This window comes from Durio zibethinus, chromosome 21 (genome assembly GCF_047325235.1).
Source record: "Durio zibethinus cultivar Kanyao isolate XHJ-2024 chromosome 21, ASM4732523v1, whole genome shotgun sequence".
Lineage (NCBI taxonomy): Eukaryota > Viridiplantae > Streptophyta > Magnoliopsida > Malvales > Malvaceae > Durio > Durio zibethinus.
In genome coordinates, this window is record NC_143182.1 from 11,141,281 (window position 1) to 11,164,314 (window position 23,034).

Sequence of the window (23,034 nt, forward strand, 5' to 3'; positions counted from 1 at the left end):
ATAAATAAAGTCATCTAAGATAAGGAAGAGATCTTGAAATATCAAAGTCTTTTGAGTTCAAATTTTATTATGTGCAAGTTTGATCCAACTTTAATTGTATTGGATTTGTTCCGCTACATGTTTATTTAACTACTTTTATATGTAATTTTCATTAACAAACCTAATTAACAAAAGGGTTTATCTTATTTATAGTTCTATACTAAACAAAAAGTCAGATTATGGATTGGCAGCAGTGAATTTGTTCCTTACATGATCCTTTATATCTCTAGGATTGAACCTGATTATTGTAATTAAAAATTAAATACTCTATCAACATATCACAGCAAAATTAGCTCTTTCCCTTTTATATCTCACTGTAGGCAAAATAATTGTAACATGTGAGGTTTGAACATAAAATGCTGCAGCTTTTCCAGACGTCCATATTGCCTCTAACTACTTGAAACTGATCTCAAACATATTTCAAGGTATAACTACTTTTCTTGTAATTATACCACTAAAATACTGAAGAAAAATAGCCAATGACGCAATAATTTGATACTGATCTCCTTGCTAATTGAATATAGAAGTCAGTTTTGAGGTTAGGTATTCTGGCAGAGCAAGAAAAACAACAAGCTGTTTATTCATGTGATCATTTTATATCTTCTTGTTCTGCCTTTTCTACTTCTGCGGCTATGTTTTGATTTTCTATGCTTCTTCCACTTCTTTTGGAAAGATTTTAGGACCACAAGCCCACAATTGATGAAGTCTATATAGAAAATCAGCATATCTAATGCATGGGATTATGAACTTATAAATTGAAGTCAAAGAGGTTGATAAATCATGCAAATGACCATTCTTTTTTAAGTACTTTTTTTATAGGAATTGTTTTTTTTTTCTTCTATGAAGAGATCATGAGATCCACCCACAACATTAAAAAAATAAAAGAGAAAAACAGTGAGACAAATCCCTTTTAGTACATAACAATAAAATATTATAGTAGAATAGAAATTGTTGTTGCTGTTTACAGTAATATATCAACACACACCTACAGTAAGCTTTGACTTCTTTTTTTTTTTTTTTTTCCCTTTTCTCCATCAAGTCAAAACGAAGCTCTAGAATTTTAAGCTGTTGCAATGGGAAAAGTTGTTTCCCTGGCTTTCATGGCTTCAAATCTTGGTTCCTTGGCCTGGAATTTCAGTCCAGCATAAAGCTTCATGTAGTCTTCAAACACAAATTTGGGGTACAATTGTTTCTTCTCCTCTGCTTCTTTCTCCACCAGAGCTGGTGCAGGGTAGATAAGGGCATCCCTGCCAGGGTTGTAGAATGAAGCTATTGACATGCGAGCTCCGTCAGTTTGGGCAAGCACTCTGTGCTCCACACTCTTGTATTTGCCATTGGTGATCACCTGTATGTTTAAGGATTTAGAATTTGATGTCTAACTTTCCTTTCTAAAAGCACTGAGCTAAAAGCAAATTGTAAAGATTTAGAGTGCATACCTCGAGCTGATCCCCAAGGTTGATTACAATGGAGTGGCGCATGGGTGGAACATCGATCCATTCCCCGTCTTTAAGAAGCTGGAGGCCGCTCACTTTAGGGTCTTGCAAGAGAAGGATGATGCCACCTGCATCTGTATGGGCTCTGAGTCCCTTGATTTTGGCTGGGGTTGGGCATGGTGGGTAGTTGCTAACTTTGGAGCCAAAGGTTGGACCTCTTGCCCCATAGAAGGCCTTTTTCAGGTATCCTTTCTCTAGTCCAAGGTTCTCACACAACAGGTCTAGGAGCTCCTCCGCTAGTTTCTCCAATTTCAGTACAAATTCTTTCATCACCTTCCTGCATTTTTGTTTACTTGGACCAAGTATCAGGACTTGCAAGTTTTCAAAACAATGACAAAGTGGGAAAAATTTATTGCAGTAAGTAATTGTTGGTATTATTCTAAAAGCCAATGATGGTCAAATCATTCAATATTATATTCATTGGTCAAGAAAGAGAGGACAGCATTAACCAATTATGCTGACAGCCCTGGGAAAGAAATTTAGTGGGAAAAGTTATTGTTGTCCAAATAAGCACCATTAAGAGGGGACTAATTTATTTATTTTTATTGAATTTAGAACATCTGACTTCATTTTGAAACTTGTAATTTACTCCTTCTGTACCTGTATTCATCAGTGAGATCTGGAATTTCAGCCATGTTTGATTCAGGGAGATGGCGCAAGAAGAATGTACTCTCCCAATCCATATCAGTCACCTCTGCCTGGGGACCCTCCAGGGCCTTGCTTGCTACCAGTTCCTTAAACCTCTGCTCCATGCATTTCTTGTAATGCTCTTTTGTCAATCTTTCAACAGTGTCCAGAAAATCATGGGGAATCCCATGGTTCAGCAGCTGGAAGAAATGAAGAAATAACCGTATCAGTAAAATATAAAGGAGAAAGGTAGAGGAGAATAGAGTATAGTACATAGCTGCATAGCTAAGCTTTTGATACCTCAAAGAAGCCCCAGTTCTCAGAGGCATCCTTGATTTTCTCCATGGTTGCTGCCCTCTCCTCACCATTAAGCTTGTCCATGTAGATCACTGGGAAAGTTGCCATTTCTCTTAGCACTCTTTTCTTTTTCTTTCCTAAAAATCTCTCAAAGTCTTCACTCGCTTGCTTTGGGTGTTACGCAAAAGTTTAGATTTCCGGATTGCAAAGTGGAAGCTAGGAGTGGTGGTATTTATAGAAGTTCCAAGTGGAGGGTTTGGGGGTCAGGCAAATTATGTAGTTAAAAATTAACAAAAAAAAAAAAAAAAGGAAATGGGAAAATAATAGTAAAAGCAAATGAAACAAAAATCATAAAAGACTTCCTAAAGTCCCTTTGCCTTGTTGAAGTGGCTATCCACTCTTTGGCCTGGGTTGGATTCTTTGAGTGGGATTAGACCAACTTTTTGATGACCCAAAAATCATAAAAGACTTCCTAAAGTGCCTTTGCCTTGTTGAAGTGGCTATCCACTCTTTGGCCTTGGTTGGATTCTTTGAGGGGGATTAGACTAATTTTTTGATGACCCGTTTGGTCCCTCTTAATAATTTTGACCGAAGCCGAACCAAGCCAAGGTTCGTCCCACTCCCTGCCATTCCATCTATTTCTTGAATTTGTTTTGGCATGCTTGGGAAATTGGTAGTTCCAAAAGGAAGATGCTCAGCTCTTTCGCACCATTCCACTCGTGGACCGTAGACCGTCAAATAAACCCAAATCTTAGCCGTCCCTAGCTCCCATTTGATAAAACTCATAATCATGTTCCATTTTTTTGTTTATAAGATGACCTAATTAGTAAGTTTGTATATTAGATGAAATAATTAGTAAGTATAGCCCCTGATTATTCTAGGGTTTTTGTGTAAAATTATTGTGCTAGTCTGGCATTAACAATTTTAAAACCGATCATACAATTGGTTATTTAAAATTTTATTTTTGTTTGAAAATAAGTTTAGAAGTAGGGGATGTTATTCTAATTTTAAAATCAAGATAAATCGTTAACTCATAAGGAGATTTATCAATTTTTTAAAATGTTTTAAATTTATAAATTGTTTACAAATAAGAGATAGTTCGAATTCAAACTTAAGTGTTTTGCATTTAGACTCTAAACCTTAATCACTTGCATAAACTTTTATTGACTTTTTGTTTTTTATAATTTATGTTGTAATTATTCTCAAAAGTGATATTTAATAAATATAAAAATTAAATTTTAATACTTGTAAATTTTTTATTTTTTGAATATAATTTTTTTTGCCAAAAAATTATATTTTATTCAAAACAAATATTTAAAACAATTTTTTCGTCACGAAACAATAGCTTAATCGATAACTACTTCCTCTTTTAAAAAGGAAATTTCAAATTTCCTTCAAACTATGAAAAGTAGAAGTAGTATGATGAACACTAACAAAATTTAATGGATAAAGTTGAGGAGGTATGAAGATCACTTAGCCCCAAATTTAGAAAAAGAAATGAAGTAAGAAATTCTGACTCATTATTCAAGAATATGCGTCTTTTCCTTATTTCATTTGAATTAATATTTGATTAGTAGTCCACCATCACATGCCTAAAATATTTAGTGACATAAACAATATTAGCCTATAGTTTGCCGCCATGTTGTCGTCCTCAGGCGAAAATGTGGAATTCTTAGGAAAAAGAACTGACAAGTAATTCTGGGAAACGTCATATTTATTTTATAATCATTAAGCCAATTTCGTGGGGGACTTTAGATATGGTGAATTAATTGATATCAAGGAAAGGAAAAGGAAACTCAAATTCCTGAATGGTTGGAGCATTCGGGGAAAATGAACATGTTTTAAAATTGGTAGGAAATGCAAGAGAAATGGCATTACTCCTAACTTGGGAAAGTTATGAAGGACTCTGGGGAAATGACAGTTGTGTATGTACCTTGTATTGTATTGCTTGCAGCTCTTACAATAATACTAGAAAAATATCCGTTGTTGATAATTTTTTTTTATTTTATCATATTTATTTATCATATTTTTTAAAAATATATATAATAAATAAATAAAAGATAAAAAAAAATGATATTCGGATATCTTAATTGACTTTTTTTTTTCATAAAATTTATCTAATAATAAATAAATCAATCAATCAAAAATTAAAAATTAAAAAATTAAAAAATTAGAAAAAAAACAAAAAACATGAAAAAACTCATAGAAGATTCCACGTTGACACCTCATATTGAATTTAAAATATTAATTTCTTAAACTAAAATAAATATGGTAGGAAGGGCATTAAGATAAATATAGTAGGAGGAGTATTATAATAATTTTAACAAATGATAGTAGGAGGGCATTTCTATAATTATGGTTATAGACCATTATAGTAATTGTGACCAATTATGGTAAAAGATGTATTTTAGTAATTATGTTAAGAGGGGTATTATAATAATTTTTATTTAATTATAGGAGGGACATTACAATCAATTTGGATGTGTGTTATTTAATTGTCAAGCAATTAGAAGGCATTAGGATCATTTTCAAGGGGATCACTTTTATATAATTATATCGATGAATACATAATAATGAAGCAATAAAAGGGTATTTTTGTAATTATGATAAAAAAGTATTATAGTAATTTTCTCAAATTATCATATAAGAGGTATTTCATAATTATGAAAGAAGAAGCGTTATAATAATTTTGTTAAATGATGGTAGAAAGGCATTTTCGTAATTATGATTGTAGGGGCATTATATTAATTTAGGTAAACTTCAGAAATATACCTTATGGTTAAGGCCGAAATAAAAGTGCCTCCTAAAGTTTAAAACGTGACATTTAATTATTTTATGATTTATTTATTGTTTCTTTAACTAAAATTGTTACTTTTTTTATTTTTTCCTTTTTTTTCATCTCAATTCATCATCACTCTCTAAAAATTTATTCTCTCTCTCTAAAACCAAACCAATTCTCACTCTAAACTTAAATTAATCCACAAACAACAACCTTCAAATCACTTGAACCTCTATACCACCATCAGATTTCATCGTTAACTCATTCTTTTTTTAAGAAATTATGCCTACTATCTAACATTTGATATGCCTGCATTGTTTAAACTTTTGGCTATCATGGCTCCAAACCACAGTTTTGACAAATTAGTTTGATTAGCATGCCATCTATTACTTCAAAATCTTTCATATGAGTTTTGTAATCTATTAGTGCCAAATATACTTCTTTTATCGCCATACTTGAGTGAATTAAATATGATATTTTTTGCTTAATAACCTTGTTATCAAATGTACTAACTCGATTGACTTCAATTTCATGAGGGTTCCAAGGTTTAGACAGCCCATGAGATACAAGCTACATTAAGATGGATCTCAAGTTATCAAAAGCTGCAATTTTGTGAAAACCATTACTTATAGTTTATAATGGTCATATTGTTGTTCTATAATATGAAAGGAGAAAGATGAACTATAATTTGCTTGCTAAAGGGCTAACTGATTTTCTCAAATTGTAATGTGAGAAAGATGAATTGCAATTTGCTTGCCAAAGGGCTGGTGGTGAAATAAACTTGTAATGGTAATGCTAGATGTCAATAGGTAGGGTATGGGTAAGGTAGAGCATTCCCTATCCCCAAATTTTTATATTACACCCATCCTCATACCCATACCCAATGGATATTTTAAATTTATCCATATCCCCATCCCCGCCTATATTTAATGGGTATGGGTAATCCCCATACCCTTAACTTTTTTAAAAAATAAAAACTAAAATTTATTTTATTAACTTTTTTTTTAATTTTTATCTTGTATATTTAGATAATTTTTTTATAAATACATATTAATATATATTTTTCAATAAAAATATATTAATTTTAATTAATCTAAAATAATAATTTATATTATTTAATAAAAAACCTATTTACTAAATAAATATAAATATATATGGTACATGTATGGGGCGGATACTATTTTACCCATCCTTATTCTCATACCCAATAAAAATTTAAAATTATATCCATCAACATCCCCATACCCACAATATAATACCCATCCCTATCCCTATTCGGATAAAGAGTTAAGTTTTCCATTGGATATGGGTAAGATTGACATCCCTGGATGGTGGTGGGGAGGTTTTGATAATTTGAAAGTTATTATTTGTGGATTGATTTAGGTTTAAAGAGAGAACTTGTTTGGTTTTAGAGAGAGAGGGAATGAATTTTTAGAGGGAAATGATGAATTTTTTAAAGAGAGAGGATGAATTGAAATGAAAAAAAAAAAAAAAAAAAAGTAATAGTTTTGGGTAAAAAAATAATAAACTAAGTCATAAAGTAGTTAAATGTCACGTTTTAAACTTCAGAGAGTACTTTCATTTAAACCTTTATCACATGGTATATTTATGAAGTTTATCTTATTAACTTTGGTCAATTATGGTAAGATGGGTATTTTAGTAAATATGTTAAGAGAGCCATTGTAGTAATTTTAGTTAATTATAGAAAAATGGGTATCACAATCAATTTAGATATCAACTATCAAATAATTAAAAGGGCATTATGATTATTTCTAAAGACGTTATTTTCATATTATTATATTAATGCTAAAATTTAAAGCATAATTATGAAGCAATCAAAATGATATTTTTATAATTATGTTTAGTAATTTTGGCCAATAATAATATGAGAGGTATCTTCGTAATTATGGTAGAAGAAGTATTATATGAAGTAATCAAAATGTTATTTTGTTTAATTATGATTAGAAGGTATTATAGTAATTTTAGACAATTATAATATGATGGGCATTTTCGTAATTATGATAATAGAGCATTTTTGTAATTATAGTAGAGGATATTATAGTAATTTTGACAAATCATAATATAAGAGGTATTTTCATAATTATGGTAATAGGGACATTATAGTAATTTTGGATAATAATGGTAAGAGGGCATTGTAGTAATTTTAGTCAATTATGATAAAAAAAATATTTTAGTAATTATTTTAAAAATATTATAGTAATTTTAATTAATCATAAAAAAAAAGAGTTATTATAGTCAATTTTAATGTATATAATTTAATTGTCAAGTAATTAAAAATATATTATGATTATTTCTAAGGGAATTAATTTTATATTATTGTATAGATGTTAAAATTTAATATCTAATTCTAACACTATCAAAATGGTATTTTCATAATTATGTTTAAAGGACGTTATAATAATTTCTAACAAATTATAATATGAGAGATATTTTCATAATTATAGTAAAATGGTATTATAATAATTTTAGTCAATTATGATAAGAAAAAAAAGGAAAAAAAACACACGCGACATACAATTTGTATAAAAGGGTTTTACGAAAAAATCAAATCTAAAAAAGTTGTTATTAAATATTTTTTAAATTTTAAATACAAAAAATGTAAAAAAAAGAAAAACAAAAAAAATTTCAATATGAATGAGTCTTAAATATAAAAAAATCTTTTAAAAAAATAATTTTATAAAATTTAAAAGTATTTATTAAATAATTTTAAAGAAAAGTAAAGAAATAAAAAAATAAAAAAATAAAATCCAAAAAATAACATGCGATAACCAAATAAAATGAGACCGTTGACCACACATCATTCAAGTGTTAGGATGGGAATTCAACCCGACCCCGGCGGGTTCCGACCCGACCCGACCCTATGAGGTCGAGTTTTTTTTTTTGAATTTCGGGTTTCGGGTCGGGTCGGGTAATGTTAGGGAATGATCGGGGTCGGGTCGGGGTCGGGTTTTAGGCATACCCGACCTTACCCGACCCGATATTATTTAAAAAATTATTTTTTAATTAATTTTTTAATTATTTATTTATATATATATTTATATAATAATATTTTTAAATATTTATATTTAAAAAATAATATTTTTATTAATTTCGGGTCGAGTCGGGTCGGGGACGGATTATATAATATCGGGTTCGGGTCGGGTCAGGTATGAAAAAATAAAAAAAATCAGGTCGGGTCGGGGGTCGGGTTTATTGATGATAAAGTCGGGTCGGGTTCGAGGCGAGCAAAACCCGCCCCGAACCTGACCCGATGCCAACCCTATTCAAGTGTATTCTAAAAGAATAAAAAAAATATAAATTACTTTTTTATTTAAAAAAACGAAAAGGGTAAAAAAAATAAAAAGAACAAACGAAAATTTGATAAAAGTAAGTTTCACATATAAAAATATAATTTTTATAAATATATATTTTTTATAATTTAAAAAAATTGATTTTTTAAAAGAATAAGTAAAAAAGAAATATTGGTATCAAGTAGATCCAACTTTTAAAAAATTTAAATCAAAATTTTATTAAATATTAAAAAAAGCAATAAACAAGTTTTAAAAAATTTTTAGAATCTTAAAAAATAAAAAGTGTCAATTGGCATTCGAGTAATCGAGCTAAGGTTCGTATAAGAAAAAAAATTTTATTAAACAATGAATTTTAAAAAAGGAAAACTTGAAAATAATAAAAAAACCTGGATAAAGTGGGCCCCATAAAATAAAGAATTTAAAACTATATTTATAAAATTTTTAAAAAATGAAAAATCTAAATAAAAAATTAAGAACAAAAACCAAATAACAAAAAAAAAAAAAAAAACAAAAAGAAACAAAAATAGCTTGACGTCACGTGGCACAATGTGATAAAGGCCATCGACCGTACTTTGCAAAATTAATAGTAGAAACTTTTACAATAATATATGGCAAATTCGATAAAAGATTTAATTTTGGCATATGAATTAACTGCTTGATGTGATTTTTTTTTATCATATGTTAAATCTATAAAAGTTTATACTTATCTATATCGGACGGAATCACTTATATTAATGTAAGTCTTCTGTTTTTTTTTTTTTTTTACTCTTGAATCAAAATGATTAAAATTAAAAATAATATTTTAATCCAAATTAATCATGAATTTAATTTTGATCTAATTATAAAAAATTATAAGATTTATACTAATCGCAAGTGAATCTCTACTTATATATATATATATATATTTGGTCCCAACAATAAATTTATATATATATAATTATTTCATTTATGAATAATAAAATTTTTAGACTCCACATATAAAATTAATACAATAACAACTATTCTTCAAAGTATATTAAAAAATAGAAAAATTAAAAAAAAAAACATTTGTATGTCATGACAATTTTGGAACTACTAGACATTTAACATTTTAAAATCGAGAAAAATGAGAGAGTCACTATCAATATTTTTTGTTATGTGTAATTGATCACATAAAAAGTTTATCATTTTAATAAAATTATAAAAATGAGTTTAAAATTTATTAAGAAAATAATTTTTGGTTTACAAAATAATATTGGATTTAGGAGTCAGTTATGTGTGAATAAGGATTAGCACTCTCACAGAGCCCATAAATTAGTACCGATTAACTATATGTTATTTTCAATATTGGATAAAATTGTTTCGATTTGAAATTTAAAATTAATTCCTTTCATTTTTTAAAAAAAGAAAGTAATTTTATTAAAGTTCTTTATTTAGGAATATCAAAAAAATCTTTAAATTAAAGAATTATCTTAAAATTCTTTAACATCTAGGTAAAATTTAAAATAACTCTTTTCGTTTAAGATTTATCACAACATTCCTTAAAATGAAAATAACACTTTTTGTATAAAATAATTATTGATGACTCTTCAGTATCTAAGTAGAGTATCAAGAATTATTTCCTCTGAAATGTTATTTTTGTTTTATTTTATAATTTCACATTTTTAAACTATATATTTTTTAAAAACATTTTTATGTAAAAAAAACTAATGATGATATAATTAGCCAGCGAACGATAATTAAAGGTGCAAACATGTGAAACGAGTGCAAACCATAACAAATAGATGTATACATGCCAATAGATGCTTGTATGATGATGAAATGCAATTTTGAAATTGGATTCTTAAATATAATGAAACCACCCTAACTTTTTAATATCTAAGCAGAGTTTAGGTGCAATTATTTATTATTTAAGATCCTATTATATATATTTATTTGTTTAATCTTGATATTATTGCAAATTAAAGATTCGTGCGAATAACTTAATGAAATAAAATTTTTTAAATACCTTATTTTTTAGGCGGCATTCAGTAACAGATTACTTCACATGATGTTTTCACACATATTTTTAGAATTTTAGAATGGTTTTGGGTAAAGCTTAAGTTGATACTTTAAAGTTTGAATGATTTTCAAGTGATGATTTGGAGTTACATGTTGCTTTTGGGGTTTGGGTTAGATTTAAGGTCTTGATGGATTTATAAGATTTGGGATCTCATTTTAGGGTTTTGGTTTTGAGTTTTAAGGGTTTTAGGGTGGAGTTTTGGGGTTTTAGATTTTAAGGTTTTAGGGCTTTGGAGTTTTGGGGTTTTAAGGGTTTTAGGATTCTAGATTTTAGGGTTTTAAAGTTTAAGGTTTGGAGGGTTTAGGGTTTAGTGGATTTTAGGTTTTCAAAGTTTAGGGTTTTGAAATTTTAAGGTTTTAAGGGTTTTAAGGTTTTATGGTTTTGAGGGTTTTGAGTGTTATGGTTTTGGATTTTAGGGTTTCAAAATTTAAGATTTTGAGGATTTAAGGTTTTGATTTTTTTAAGGTTTTATGGTTTTTTATTTTAGAGTTTAGAAATTTTAGGGTTTCAGGTTTTGAAGGTTTTGATTTTTTTGAAAGTTTTAAAAAAATATGAACATCTTTAAAAATCCAACATTTATGTGGATTTTCGAAACAAGTTTGGCATTTATGATTTCAAAAAAATTTATTAAAATTTTTTCATATATTTTATATATAATAATAATAATATTATTATTATTATTATTATTATTATTATTATTATTATTTAATAATTCTACAATATCTAGGTAGAATTATTTTTAAAATTCAATTTTTATTCCTTCCATCATCTAAGCAAGGAAAAAGAAAATCTTTTTTTTATAATTCTATTTTCAGTATCACTTTTTTATTCTTTTACTCATTATTATTATTTTTTGGTTATTATTCTTCTCTTTTTTTTTTTTGTAAATTTAAAAAAATCTAAAGTTTTGAAATCAATTATTATTATTATTATTATTATTATTATTATTATTATTATTATTATTATTATCTAGTTGTTTTATTATTATTATTATTATCTAGTTGTTTTATTATTATTATTATTATTATTATCTAGTTGTTTTATTATTTTATAATTTTCCAAGGTTTATTTTAAATTTTTAATGGAATTTTTAATTATAAAAAAATTTAAACCTTATTCTTCATTATTTATTGTTATTTATTATTATTATTATTATTATTATTATTAATAAAAATAAACATTTTATTCTAGCAAATTTAAAATTTTAAACATGCATAACTAATAATAGTTTAAATAAATAAATAAAATTCAAAAAAAAAAATTTACTTAAACCAGACTTGTCAATGGTCCAATCAACACTAGTCTAATTGGACCAACTTGGGCCTGGGTTGAGGAACAAGTCAGGTTAGGTTGGGCGGATCTTGGGTTAGGTTCGGGTCCACGCATGGATCTTATCTGCATTTGATTTTTTTTTGTTTGGGTTTTTCTAGTATTGTGGGTCTCGAGTATGGCAGAGGCTAGCATAAGGCTTAGATGAGTCTTGGGTGTTTTGTAGGTTGTGGCAGTAGGCTGAGGTAGTTGCCGTTGGGTTTATTTGGCTGGTATTTTTTATAGTTGAATGGTTTCTCGAGCTGGGTTCAAGGGCTATGGAAATTTTTGGTGTGTTTGGTTTTTATTGAAAAATGAGTGAAGGTCTGTAAGAGCTAGTTGAATGAACCTTGGTTCAATGGTGAGTTTGGTCGAGATGTTGGTGGTGGTTTTTGGCAAGGTTTGGGTAGGGTTTCAGGCAAGGGTCTCTTTTGTTTTGGTTCTTTTGAGCCCTACAAATAGGGCTCAACGATGGGTTTTTCCCATTTTTTTGGCATGATTCACATTGCCAAGGATGGTGGCAAGTGTAGTGGGGGAGGGGGGTATGGAACGGGGTAGGAGCAGTTGATTGTCAGGATGGTTAGGGCTTAAGGTCAGTTGGGATAGGTCGGTGCCGTGCACAGCACCGTGCCTACCCTGTCTTTTTTTTAAAATTTAATTATTTAATTATTTTTTATTAATAAAATTAAACAAAATTAAAATCAGGGCTTAGTCTGGAGAACCTAAATAAAATTAAGTGTTTACAGTGTAATTTTTTTAATTTTGAATGTGGTTGATTTTTTGTTGCCAAGTATTAAAGAAAAAATGTACTACACCTTAATTTAATTATTTTAAAAGTGTTTTTTCAATGTAATATAATAAAGAAAGTTGATTCAGTTGGTAAGACCATAAAGCTAATGAGCTAACTAATGACATCATTTCCTAGTTAATTTGTCTAAAGTAAGATTAACAAATTCTTAAAAGCCATCATAAATGCATTAGATTCCATTTAGTTTCCTTAAAAAAATTTTTGAAGTCAAACTAGACTGTGCAAAAATTTTCACAATTTGGAATTCAAAAAATTAATTATTATTTAATGAATAATTTACTTGGAAATCTTCGTCAATTTTCTTAACTACATTGATTTTAGGAAATACAAACAAATTAAATATATGTGCCTAAACTACATAAAATTTAGAAATGTAATATATCAATCTAGTAAAAGTTAGGTATGTAGATAATATTATAAATGTATTATTAAAGAATAAGGATTTATTTAGTGTCACGTTGTATAATTATGTATGTATAAAAATATTGTTTAAAGTTTAATTTAATTGATTCTACGATCTTCTTTAAAATATAAAATTTAACAAGTCTAAAATTCAAATTTTGACAACTATAATTTTTTATTCTTAGACAGCAAGCAACCTCTCTATACAAAAAAAATTGTAGTTTAACAAGAAGAATAAATGAATTCTTTAATAAATCAAATAAAAACTAATCACTATAAATCCAGCTTATTGATAAGTGAAAATCCAAATTCCGAAAAAAGAAAAAAAGGAAAAAAGAACAGTCCAAACAAATAATGTTTCAATTATGGAACCTAAGAATAAAAAAAGGGGGAATGGAAAAACAAGAGGGATGCTTTCGTGAAATTTGTTGTTTGGGTGTGGAAATCTAATGAAAAACATAATTAGTTGGTCTGCATTGTGGGGAACTAGAAGTGGACGAAGAAGTGGGATAGTCAATATTTTATTATTTCTAGCAACGAAATGAAAGCAAAAATTGATGGGCATGAACTATAAAGGGAAAAGATGAGTCAGTTCCAGCTATATATTTGTCGCCACAACCCCACCGCATGCTTTTTACCTTTCCTCTTTCACCCAGTATTCGTCGTGCTTAACCCCTTACTTTCCATGCATTTAATTTAAAACGACACTAAAACTGATTAAAAGGTTTAGTAGGACGTGTAAGAATGATCTATTATTATATTATTTAATCTATTTTATTGTAATTTTATTTAACATAATTACGTTATTTATTAATTTATAAATTATGCATATTGATTTCAAGTTTGAACTTGAAATCTCAAAATTTTCTAAGTTTTTTTAATAAAAAAATCAAGATCTCATTGATGATAAAATTTAATTACGTGACTATGATAGACATGATCATCATCCACTAAATAAAGAATATATAAGTAAAATTAACAATTTTCATGCATGTAAATTATTATATATATATATATATATCAAGAAGTGGAAGACTGTTCGAAAGGCACTTTAGTTAGGTTCATCTCACAATCTAAGCTATTTTCTTTCTATACGGTCATATAGTAATCCAATCAAACTGAATTGGGACCATCTGTTTTATTTTTATATAGTATATATATTCCATTGGGAAGAATTTAAGGTGATAAGTATGATAAACTGTATGGAAATGGAGGTCGGCAACTAAAAGTCGGAGATGAGTGCGAAAGGCGGCGGTGAGAATTTAATTCATTACTTATTTTTAAGAAGTATATTTCTGTAAAGTTGATATTCGATTTTAAAAGAAAGATGGTAAAGATAACGTTGAGATCGAATTTTCGGAAGCCTGAGAAATTAATTGCATGAAAGATATGGATTTTAATTAACTAGGACAGTCCATTTCTGGAAAATCATGGCACATGAGAGACATGCCAATTACCATGCATGCCATTGATAATTGTTACACCTTTCTTGGCCTAATCTCTCTATCATTTGCATATCCATCTCTGATTCTTTATCCATTTCCAAGCCCACATCCCACATGACCTTCGTTTAATTTTAATTTTAATGTATATTATCCGAGCTAGCAGGTCCATTTGATCTCCTTTTTAGTATATCTTTTAATATTTAATTTGTTCACATATATAGAAGCAGTTTCCACAGTCTGATTCTCTTTAATTAACCAAAATTTCACTTGATATTTAAAACTCCCATACCCTTCAACCTTATAATCTTTTATGACTTTACTGTTTTCCATTTAAGTATATTTTTCTCAAAATCCTGAATTTTTTTTTTATAATTTGGGTCAATATTCATTAATATAGGTAGAATAATATCATTTAAATTTTATGGGGTACTTAGAGTTTGCTTGATAAAATATTTCCACTAGTCCCTTTTTTTTTTTTTAACTAAGAAAATCACAGCTTGAAAGTAGAAAAAGAATCATAGGTACAAAAAGCTCTTGTATAAACATTTAGCACAATATTATAACTTTACAAAAATAATTCAACAATACCTGTACTATTAACAAAAATAATATATAATATATATGAAAAATTTTACAAAAATAATTCGACAATGCCTGTACTATTAACGAGTCTCCTAATGTAAAAACGACTCTTAATAAATTTTTAAAAGTAAACATTCAACCCTAATCATATAATTTTAGAAATTGAATGACTTAATTAACTAATATTTCTTACATTTTTATCTTGTTTTTGTCTTTGATCAACCAAATGCTTTTGTAAAAGGCGAATCGAGTATCATACATATACCATGCTTCTAAATTAATCTTCCTCCGTACGTCCATGAAATCCCTTTGGATTTTAAGCTCAAGTCAGCTTAAACCTTAGTGTACAAAGTCTTTTATTTTTAGCCTTTTCTTGGTAAGATTCTTTACAATGATTTTTTTTCCCTCCTTGAAATTGAACCAAATTAAAAAGAAACTCACGTAAAAAATGCGTTGACGAGTAAATATGTTGCCTACATGGATCTAGCTAATCCGAGTTGGGTCTTTTGCATGATATTTAGGGCTAATTTAATATTGTAGTGCTTTAAAAAGTTTAAATTAAAAAAGTACTTTTAGAAATTTTAAGTGTATAATATTATTATTGTAGATTCTAAATTTGTTCGGATTTATCAAAGTTAGAACTGTTTTTTATTTTTAATTTTACTTTTGCTTTTATTTTATTAGTTATTTATTTTTATAATTCAATATTAAATAAGATATTAATCAAATATTAAACAAAAATAACAAAACAAAAAAGTGAAAAATATTAAACACAAAAAAAATTAAATAAAAAAGAAAACAAAAAACAAAAGGGACAAGGGCCGGTGTTAGTTGTGCTGTGCACGGCACCACTACAGAGTCTTCCCTTGAAAATGAGACCAAAAAAAAAACTTTGTTGGAGCAAAACCCAAAAAAAAAAAAAAAGAAACCTTGTCGAAGACTGTATCGAAAAGCAAAAAAAAAAAAGGTTACCCAAAAACCTTTTAAATTAAAAAAAAAATCCTATAAAAAAAAAACAAAGAAAGCCACTACTAACAAAAAATACAAACAAACAAAAAAAATATCATAATCCCTTAGGAACGGGGAACCCAACACCAACTTCAAAAATCAACAAAAAAAAAAAAATTTTTGGAAATGAAGGGTTTTTGGGTCAATCTAGGCTTTTGGGTTGGATTTTAGGCAAAACAGAAATTAGATTAGGGTAAAAAGGGTTTAAAAGAATCTTTTGGTTTTTTTTAGCTTTTTTGACAATCGATACTACGATCAGTAGCCAATTTTTGGCAACTATTTGGCCTTCTAGATTTTTGGGTTGAGAGGATTTTAGAAATTTTTTTTTTTTTAGTGGAAGGAAAGGGAGAAATGAGCTAAATTTGTTTTGGGCTTTTATATAAAAAACACAAGGCCAAAACAACATCATTTTTGGACTCTAGGATTCACGCATGGACCTGCACCTGATCCGAGATCCACATACTTGACCCACAATCTGGCTTACTCCCTTGTTGACTGGTCTAATAGAGTCAGATCAGACTAGCGTTGATCGACCTAGATCGACATTGACCGATCAAGTTCAAGTAAATTATTTTTAAATTTTCTTATATACTATTTTTGTTATTTTGAGTTTTATTACTAATATTTATGTATATTAAAATTTTTAAATTTGTAGGGATAAATATTTTTTTATAATAATAATAATTAATAAAAATGAAAAAAAAAAGAAGATAAATAACACTAAATAATGAAAATAAAGTCTAAATTTTTTATAATTCTATTAAAAGTTAAAATGAACTTTATACTAATAATAATAATAATAATAATAATAATAAAATGGTTTCTAAACTTGTGATAATTTTTTAATTTAAAAAAATATAATAAGAAAAATAAAAAAAAAAAGAAAAAAGAAATTTTTACCTGATAAAGAGATTTTAAGATATTCGGAGTACTGATGTTTTAAAAATCTTTAAGCAAATTTTTTTTTTTAAAATACTACTAGTGGATTGAAGTATTTATAAAAATTTTTCAATAAGATAAAATTTATCTTTTCTTCCAAAACAACAATAAAACTTCTAAAAGGAAAATAAAATGTATGCATCAACATATTGTCATTCACATTGCATGCATATTTTTATGAAAAATAAGTCCGAACCTTCAAGGATGAGATTCTAAAATATTCTAAGAAATAATGTCTAAAAAATCTCTATGTGAGAAAGAGTTTTTATAATGTTACCAACATATAAGAATATTTTAAGGATTATTTCAACAAAAAGGGTTCTAATTTTTTTCGAATAAAATGGAACGATAATAATAATAATAATAATAATAATAGGAAACTAAAATTTCAATAAATAAAAGAAGTCAAAGAAATTATTTTCAAATACCAAAACTAAAATTATTTTTGTTAAAATCAAAGATAACATGTACTTAATTAGTATCATTTTTAACAGGCATTATGGGGGTGCTAGTCATTCTTCACGCGTAACTAACTTTCGGACCTAAACTGTTTTATAGACACTAAAATTATCTTTTTAATAAATTTTAATTAATTTTAAAATTTTATTAAAAAGATATGTTTTAATAAGTGGTCAATTACACCTAACAAAAAAAGATTAGTGGTGACTCCATTTTTCATTTTTGTTTTCAAATTTGTCAGGCAATTCCAAAATTGTTACAATAGTTTGGTGACTCCATTAGAGACATCATTTTTTTTCAAGAGTCAAGCCAAATTAACTATGTGCTATCCTCAATTTTGTTTGAAATAGTCTTAATCGGTATTTAATTTTAATTTCTTAGATTTTTAATTTATTTTCAATAAATATTAATCAAAAATTAAAAAAATAAAAAACAAACCAAAAACAAAAAAGAAAAAAAGAAAATTTTCACTTGTATTCTTTTTACTATGTTTTTTGTTCATTTCTTGTTTTATTTTTTTATATAAATTAGGAGACATTTACACACATGATAACATGTTGCACTTCATGTATGAGCTTTATACCGGGGCCCTATCTCTCATAGAAGAAAGTAAAATACCTATGCTCTTTGAGATAGTAATTTGAACCATTTTCGTTCGTAACCTATAATAGGTGAGAATTAAGGTGTCTTACTAATCCTGTGTGGATGCCAGTGAGGAACAATTTAAAAATCTTTAGACATATAAATCATCACTTAGCATATCGTGAACCTTAATGGACCAGCCTTTGATAAAGTGTTATAGACCTTTTTGTAGAAATAACCTAAATATTAAAATTTTGAAAAAAAAAAGAAATAGATAATAAAAGAAAAGCATTTTTTTTAGATAATAAGAAAAAAAATTCTTTTAACATGTAATTCATTTAGTGGTTATCCAAAATTGACATTTTCATAAAATATTTTAGAATAAAATAAAAAATTTTTTCTTTTAGCATTATCCAACAGGCATAAAAAAATAAAATTTTTTAAAAAATTAAAGGTTTTTCTTAAATTCTTTGTTTATTGGCCAAATAAAAATTATTTTTTGAATCCTAGTTATTCTATGTGATAAAAATGTTTTTCTTTCTAAAAAAATTAAATTAAAATTGAATGTTGTTTCATATTTCCATTTTCATTTGATCTTTTTGCATATATTTTTATCATTTAAGAAAAAATAATAAGATAATACGTGTATTTCATCCCATCCATATCAATAAATAGTACATGCATTTTATTTCATACAAATGCATCTTATGCACATATTAATAGATAGTGCATGCACTCCATCTCATTACATATTTTAAGGCAGTGTTTACCACATTAAACTAGCATAATGCATGCATTGCATTTCGTATAGACATATCTCATGCACACAGTAGGTCCAGGCATTTCATACAAGTATATTGCATTAGTCATATGTATATATCTCATCACTCATGATTCTTACCATTTAGGGCTTTATACATATAAAAATCAATTGTCTTAAGCATATATGCATTTCATGACATTATTTAGTCATTATATTCATGTATTCATAAACATGTTTTGTGTGTTATATAAGTTAGAAATTATTTCTATGGCATTCATTCAATGAGGGTAACAATGTCTATCTTGGTGGAAATTAGAATGGTGAAAATGAGAGATCAATTGGAAGCAAGAATTATTATGTTGAAGTTGAATTAAAAGGAATTTTAGCTCGAGCTTCAGGAGATGAAACAATAGATGGCTCAATTGATAAAAATGGTTAAAGGTAGTGGTATGGTTAAGTTTCTTGCTCCTTATGGACTATTGTTGCTCATAATTCCATTAAATCAAGATCAACTAGCTCTTGTTAATTCCAACACTTTTCTTGAGTATACTAAGACATTGGGTGATTCGAACAGTGACCAAAGTTTGGGCAAGCTCATGAAAGGAATAGGTAAACTAGCCACACAAATAATTGAACTCAAAGGTTTGATTTCCAAGATAGAGTCACTTGGTTTCAAACAACCATCACCAATTATCCCGAGTCCAAACCCGCACTTAAGTTCTTTTTATGATTGCTTTCGACTTCCTTTCCAAGCACACAATATTAGACCCCCAAATTTTATGCAACCTCCGAGAATTCCACACTTGAATCCATGTCCATCACCTTACATTTCACAACCACTTGTTTAGTATGTTATCCCATCATTACCTTCTCAACCAAATTTTTGACCTAGGGTTTTCTAATTCATTCCAACACCAACTATACCACCATTTTTCTAGCAAAATAATCTAACTATAGGACATAAAAACTCTCGCACCACTAACACTAAAGGAAAAACCCCTATTGATCCAATACCTATGTCCTACACAAATTTATACCCACTACTCTTGAAAAATTATCTCATTACCTCTGTCCTTATTGAACCCTTTAAGCCACCTTATTCCAAATGATACGACCCCAATGCCCAATGTGAATACCATTTTGGCATTTGGGGCTATCTCTGAAAGATTGCACATCTTTGAAATATAGGGTATAGGGACTAATGAAAGTCGAATATTTAGGTTTTGATGCCGAAATGAAGCCAATTATTTACAAGAATTCTTCATCGATCCATACCAAGATAGCAAGCAGTGTTGTAGGCAATAGTCAAACTGGCCAAGATAATGAATAAAAAATAAAAACCTTAAAGCAAAAGGTTGTCCTTATCAGCAATCATAGTTAACTTATTTTAAATTTTTTAGGCGAGGCAAGGGGGAGTAAGAGCTAGTTTAGCACTTTTTTGCCATAGTCTTAGGATGGGTTGTGATGTGTAAACTTAAAACATTTGGGAATGAATTAAAACTTCTATTAACCTGAATTTTCTATGAATGGATGCATTTGTTTACAATTAATAATTGTATGCCTAAAAGAGCTTGTAAAAAAGAGTAATAGTTGTAAATATGCTTTCAGTGAACTTTAAAGGCGGAAGTAATGTCTTTAGATAACCAAGCCTGAATATAGGATGGAACTTAAGCTCCTCTTTAACAATAATAATAAAATTTGACTTGCATATCATGCATCATTTGTTTGAATTCGTTATTTTTCATGCCAGCTAATGACAAAGAATGGTTTGTGAATATACTTTCGTCAAACCTTCGAAGCAAAAAGATATTTTTGAAAGTTTTAATAATAGAATTTATGTCATAGATTTCTAACTTCTAGTAATTAATAAAAACGGTTTAAAGATATTGCATCCTAAAAAACAAGATCAGCTAAGTTTGCACACTTATAATATTCGAGCCTATACTAGAATCATGGAAAATGAAAACGTAAGTCGAATGGATAAATTAAAAAGGGCCTAAGAAGAGATCAAGAAACAGTTATAGGAATACAATACAATATGAATAGACAGTTAGTAGAATTAAAATAGATGTTAGCAGAGTTGAGAAAAGGAAAAAAATTATTCAAACACACAAGACAAATGAGGAAACAGTTGATGAAGCACCATCGTATCTATCTGGGTTCACATATGTTGAAGACACCCATATGCCATAAGCATTTTTATCAACTCATTAACCTTATACTAGCACTTTTGCTAAGTTACCCATAATTTAGACAAATGTCAATCCTTGGCCTCTACGACCCCATTGTTGTGCCTAATCTGGATTATCCTAAAGAATTGAAAAAATTAAAAAGGGTGCCAAATTCACTAAGAGATATAATGATAAAGGATAATTATGACCTATTAGAAGAAATATTGAAGGCAATTGAAAGCCATGATGTTTATGGGAGTGTTAATGCCAGTGAACTTAGTCTAGTGCTTGTTTTCATGATGCTGTCCAAATTTAGAACCCCAGATTTTAAGAAGTGTGATAGGACAAAATGCCCCTTAACACACATCATCATGAATTGCCAAAAGATGTAGTCCACATTCATGATGATAAGTTGTTAATCCATTGCTTTCAAGATAGTTTCACCAGATCTATAGTAAGATGGTATGTCCAACTAGACTAAAAGAAGATTTTCTTCTGGAATGATTTGGTAAAAACCTTCTTAGCATAATAAAAGTATGTTAAAGATATGATGCCAGATAGGTTTTTTCTACAGAACATGAAGAAAAGGTCAATGAAAACTTTTAAAGAATATACACATAAATAGAAAGACATGGCAGCCTAAGTATAAACACCCATGTTAGAGAAAAAAAATCATTGTTCTATTTGCCAACTCTCTGAACACTTCTTATTACGAATGAATATTATGAATGTTTTCAAAAATTTTACTAACATAATGATTTATGATGAATTATAGAAAATACAATCAAGAATGATAAGAATAAGTTGAAAAATACAACGACTGTTAAAAAGGGAAATACATCATAAAAGAACGAAAAGAAGGTGTAAGTAGTCATGCTAGAAAGGTATTTACCTAAGAATTTCATCTCGTACAATCTTTATCTTTTTCATCAACCTCTTTACAATGTCATAAGCAATATTTCTCAAACTTATATCTTTGCCAACTAAGCCACCATTTGAGCTTTCCAGCAAATTCTCATCCTCAAATGACCATTAATGATCTTGTCCCTACACTTGAATCTATTACTCAACCAACAAAGAATCGAAAAAGACTAAGAAATGATCAAGAAAAACTATCAATCCCTATTTCTCATCTTTTACCTTTACTAATAGAAGGTTTATATCTCATTTATGTGCCTCAAAAAATAACATCAAATCCATTGATAATGAGTTATAATCTTAATAGCAAGTTTGATTATCATATAAGGGTGATTGGCCACTCGATTGAAAAATACAAATAGCTAAAGGAAAAGGTTGAGAATCTTATCAAGAGTGGTATTGTAACTTTAGAACTGATAGAACAATGGAAGTTGACTTTGTCCAATTATGAAATATGGTAGGAGATCTCGAGTTCTGAAAAATTTAGATATGATGTTTTTTTTTTTTTGAAGCTTTAATCTTTTGTGTATGACATGTGTATTGTGTCTTTATGAATCATTCGGATTAATCTTGAAAGAAATGAATGCTTTGGATTTTTTAATGAAATTTTATTTTTATGCATTAGTTCGAATAAAAGCCCCACATAATTAATTTTCAAAGTTATAAAATGAAAAATACTTTACAAAAAAAATAAAATAAAATAAACAATAAAAAAAGTGAAAAGAAAAAAAAAGAAGTTTTCTTTTGTAATAAAAATAGAATGATTCTCGAAAAAAATGAAGATTACTATTAGAAAAAAGTCATCAAATACCTTCTCACCTTTTTAAATACTTTCATGTCCCTAATCATTCAAATGATTTGACTCATCAACCATAACCCTTTAAGAAATGTGAGTTTGAATTTATACTTACTAATATTGTGACATAAAATGGTGATAATCTTTTCTTGGGCAATGAATAAAATAGGTCAATTTTGAAAATTCATTTTGAATTTCAAAATGAATTTTCAAAATTGACCTATTTTATTCATTTACTCTTTCAAATTTTCAATTGGTAATTCAAT

General features: G+C 28.0%; 1 protein-coding gene across 2 annotated transcripts; it reads right to left on the reverse strand.

The window, feature by feature from the left end:
* Positions 1-934: 934 nt before the first annotated feature.
* LOC111305593 (1-aminocyclopropane-1-carboxylate oxidase) lies at positions 935-2,662 on the reverse strand. Of its 2 annotated transcripts, none has more exons than XM_022903266.2 (4): positions 2,460-2,662; positions 2,133-2,359; positions 1,476-1,809; positions 935-1,384 (listed from the first exon to the last, which is right to left on the reverse strand). In XM_022903266.2, the coding sequence occupies exons 1-4, from the start codon at positions 2,562-2,564 to the stop codon at positions 1,100-1,102; spliced, it is 951 nt and encodes a 316-aa protein (XP_022759001.2). In that variant the 5' UTR covers positions 2,565-2,662; the 3' UTR covers positions 935-1,099. The 2 variants fall into 2 exon arrangements, with proteins under 2 accessions (XP_022759001.2, XP_022759000.2); XM_022903265.2 differs by having other exon boundaries at positions 1,476-1,824.
* Positions 2,663-23,034: the final 20,372 nt, after the last annotated feature.

Coding starts and splice junctions, on each gene's coding strand:
- LOC111305593 (XM_022903265.2), bottom strand. CDS start 2,564: ATGGCAACTTTCCCAGTGATCTACATGGACAAGCTTAATGGTGAGGAG. Junction 2,360..2,459: donor AGAACTGGGGCTTCTTTGAG/GTATCAAAAGCT, acceptor CATTTCTTCCAG/CTGCTGAACCATGGGATTCC. Junction 1,385..1,475: donor ACCTTGGGGATCAGCTCGAG/GTATGCACTCTA, acceptor TTAAACATACAG/GTGATCACCAATGGCAAATA.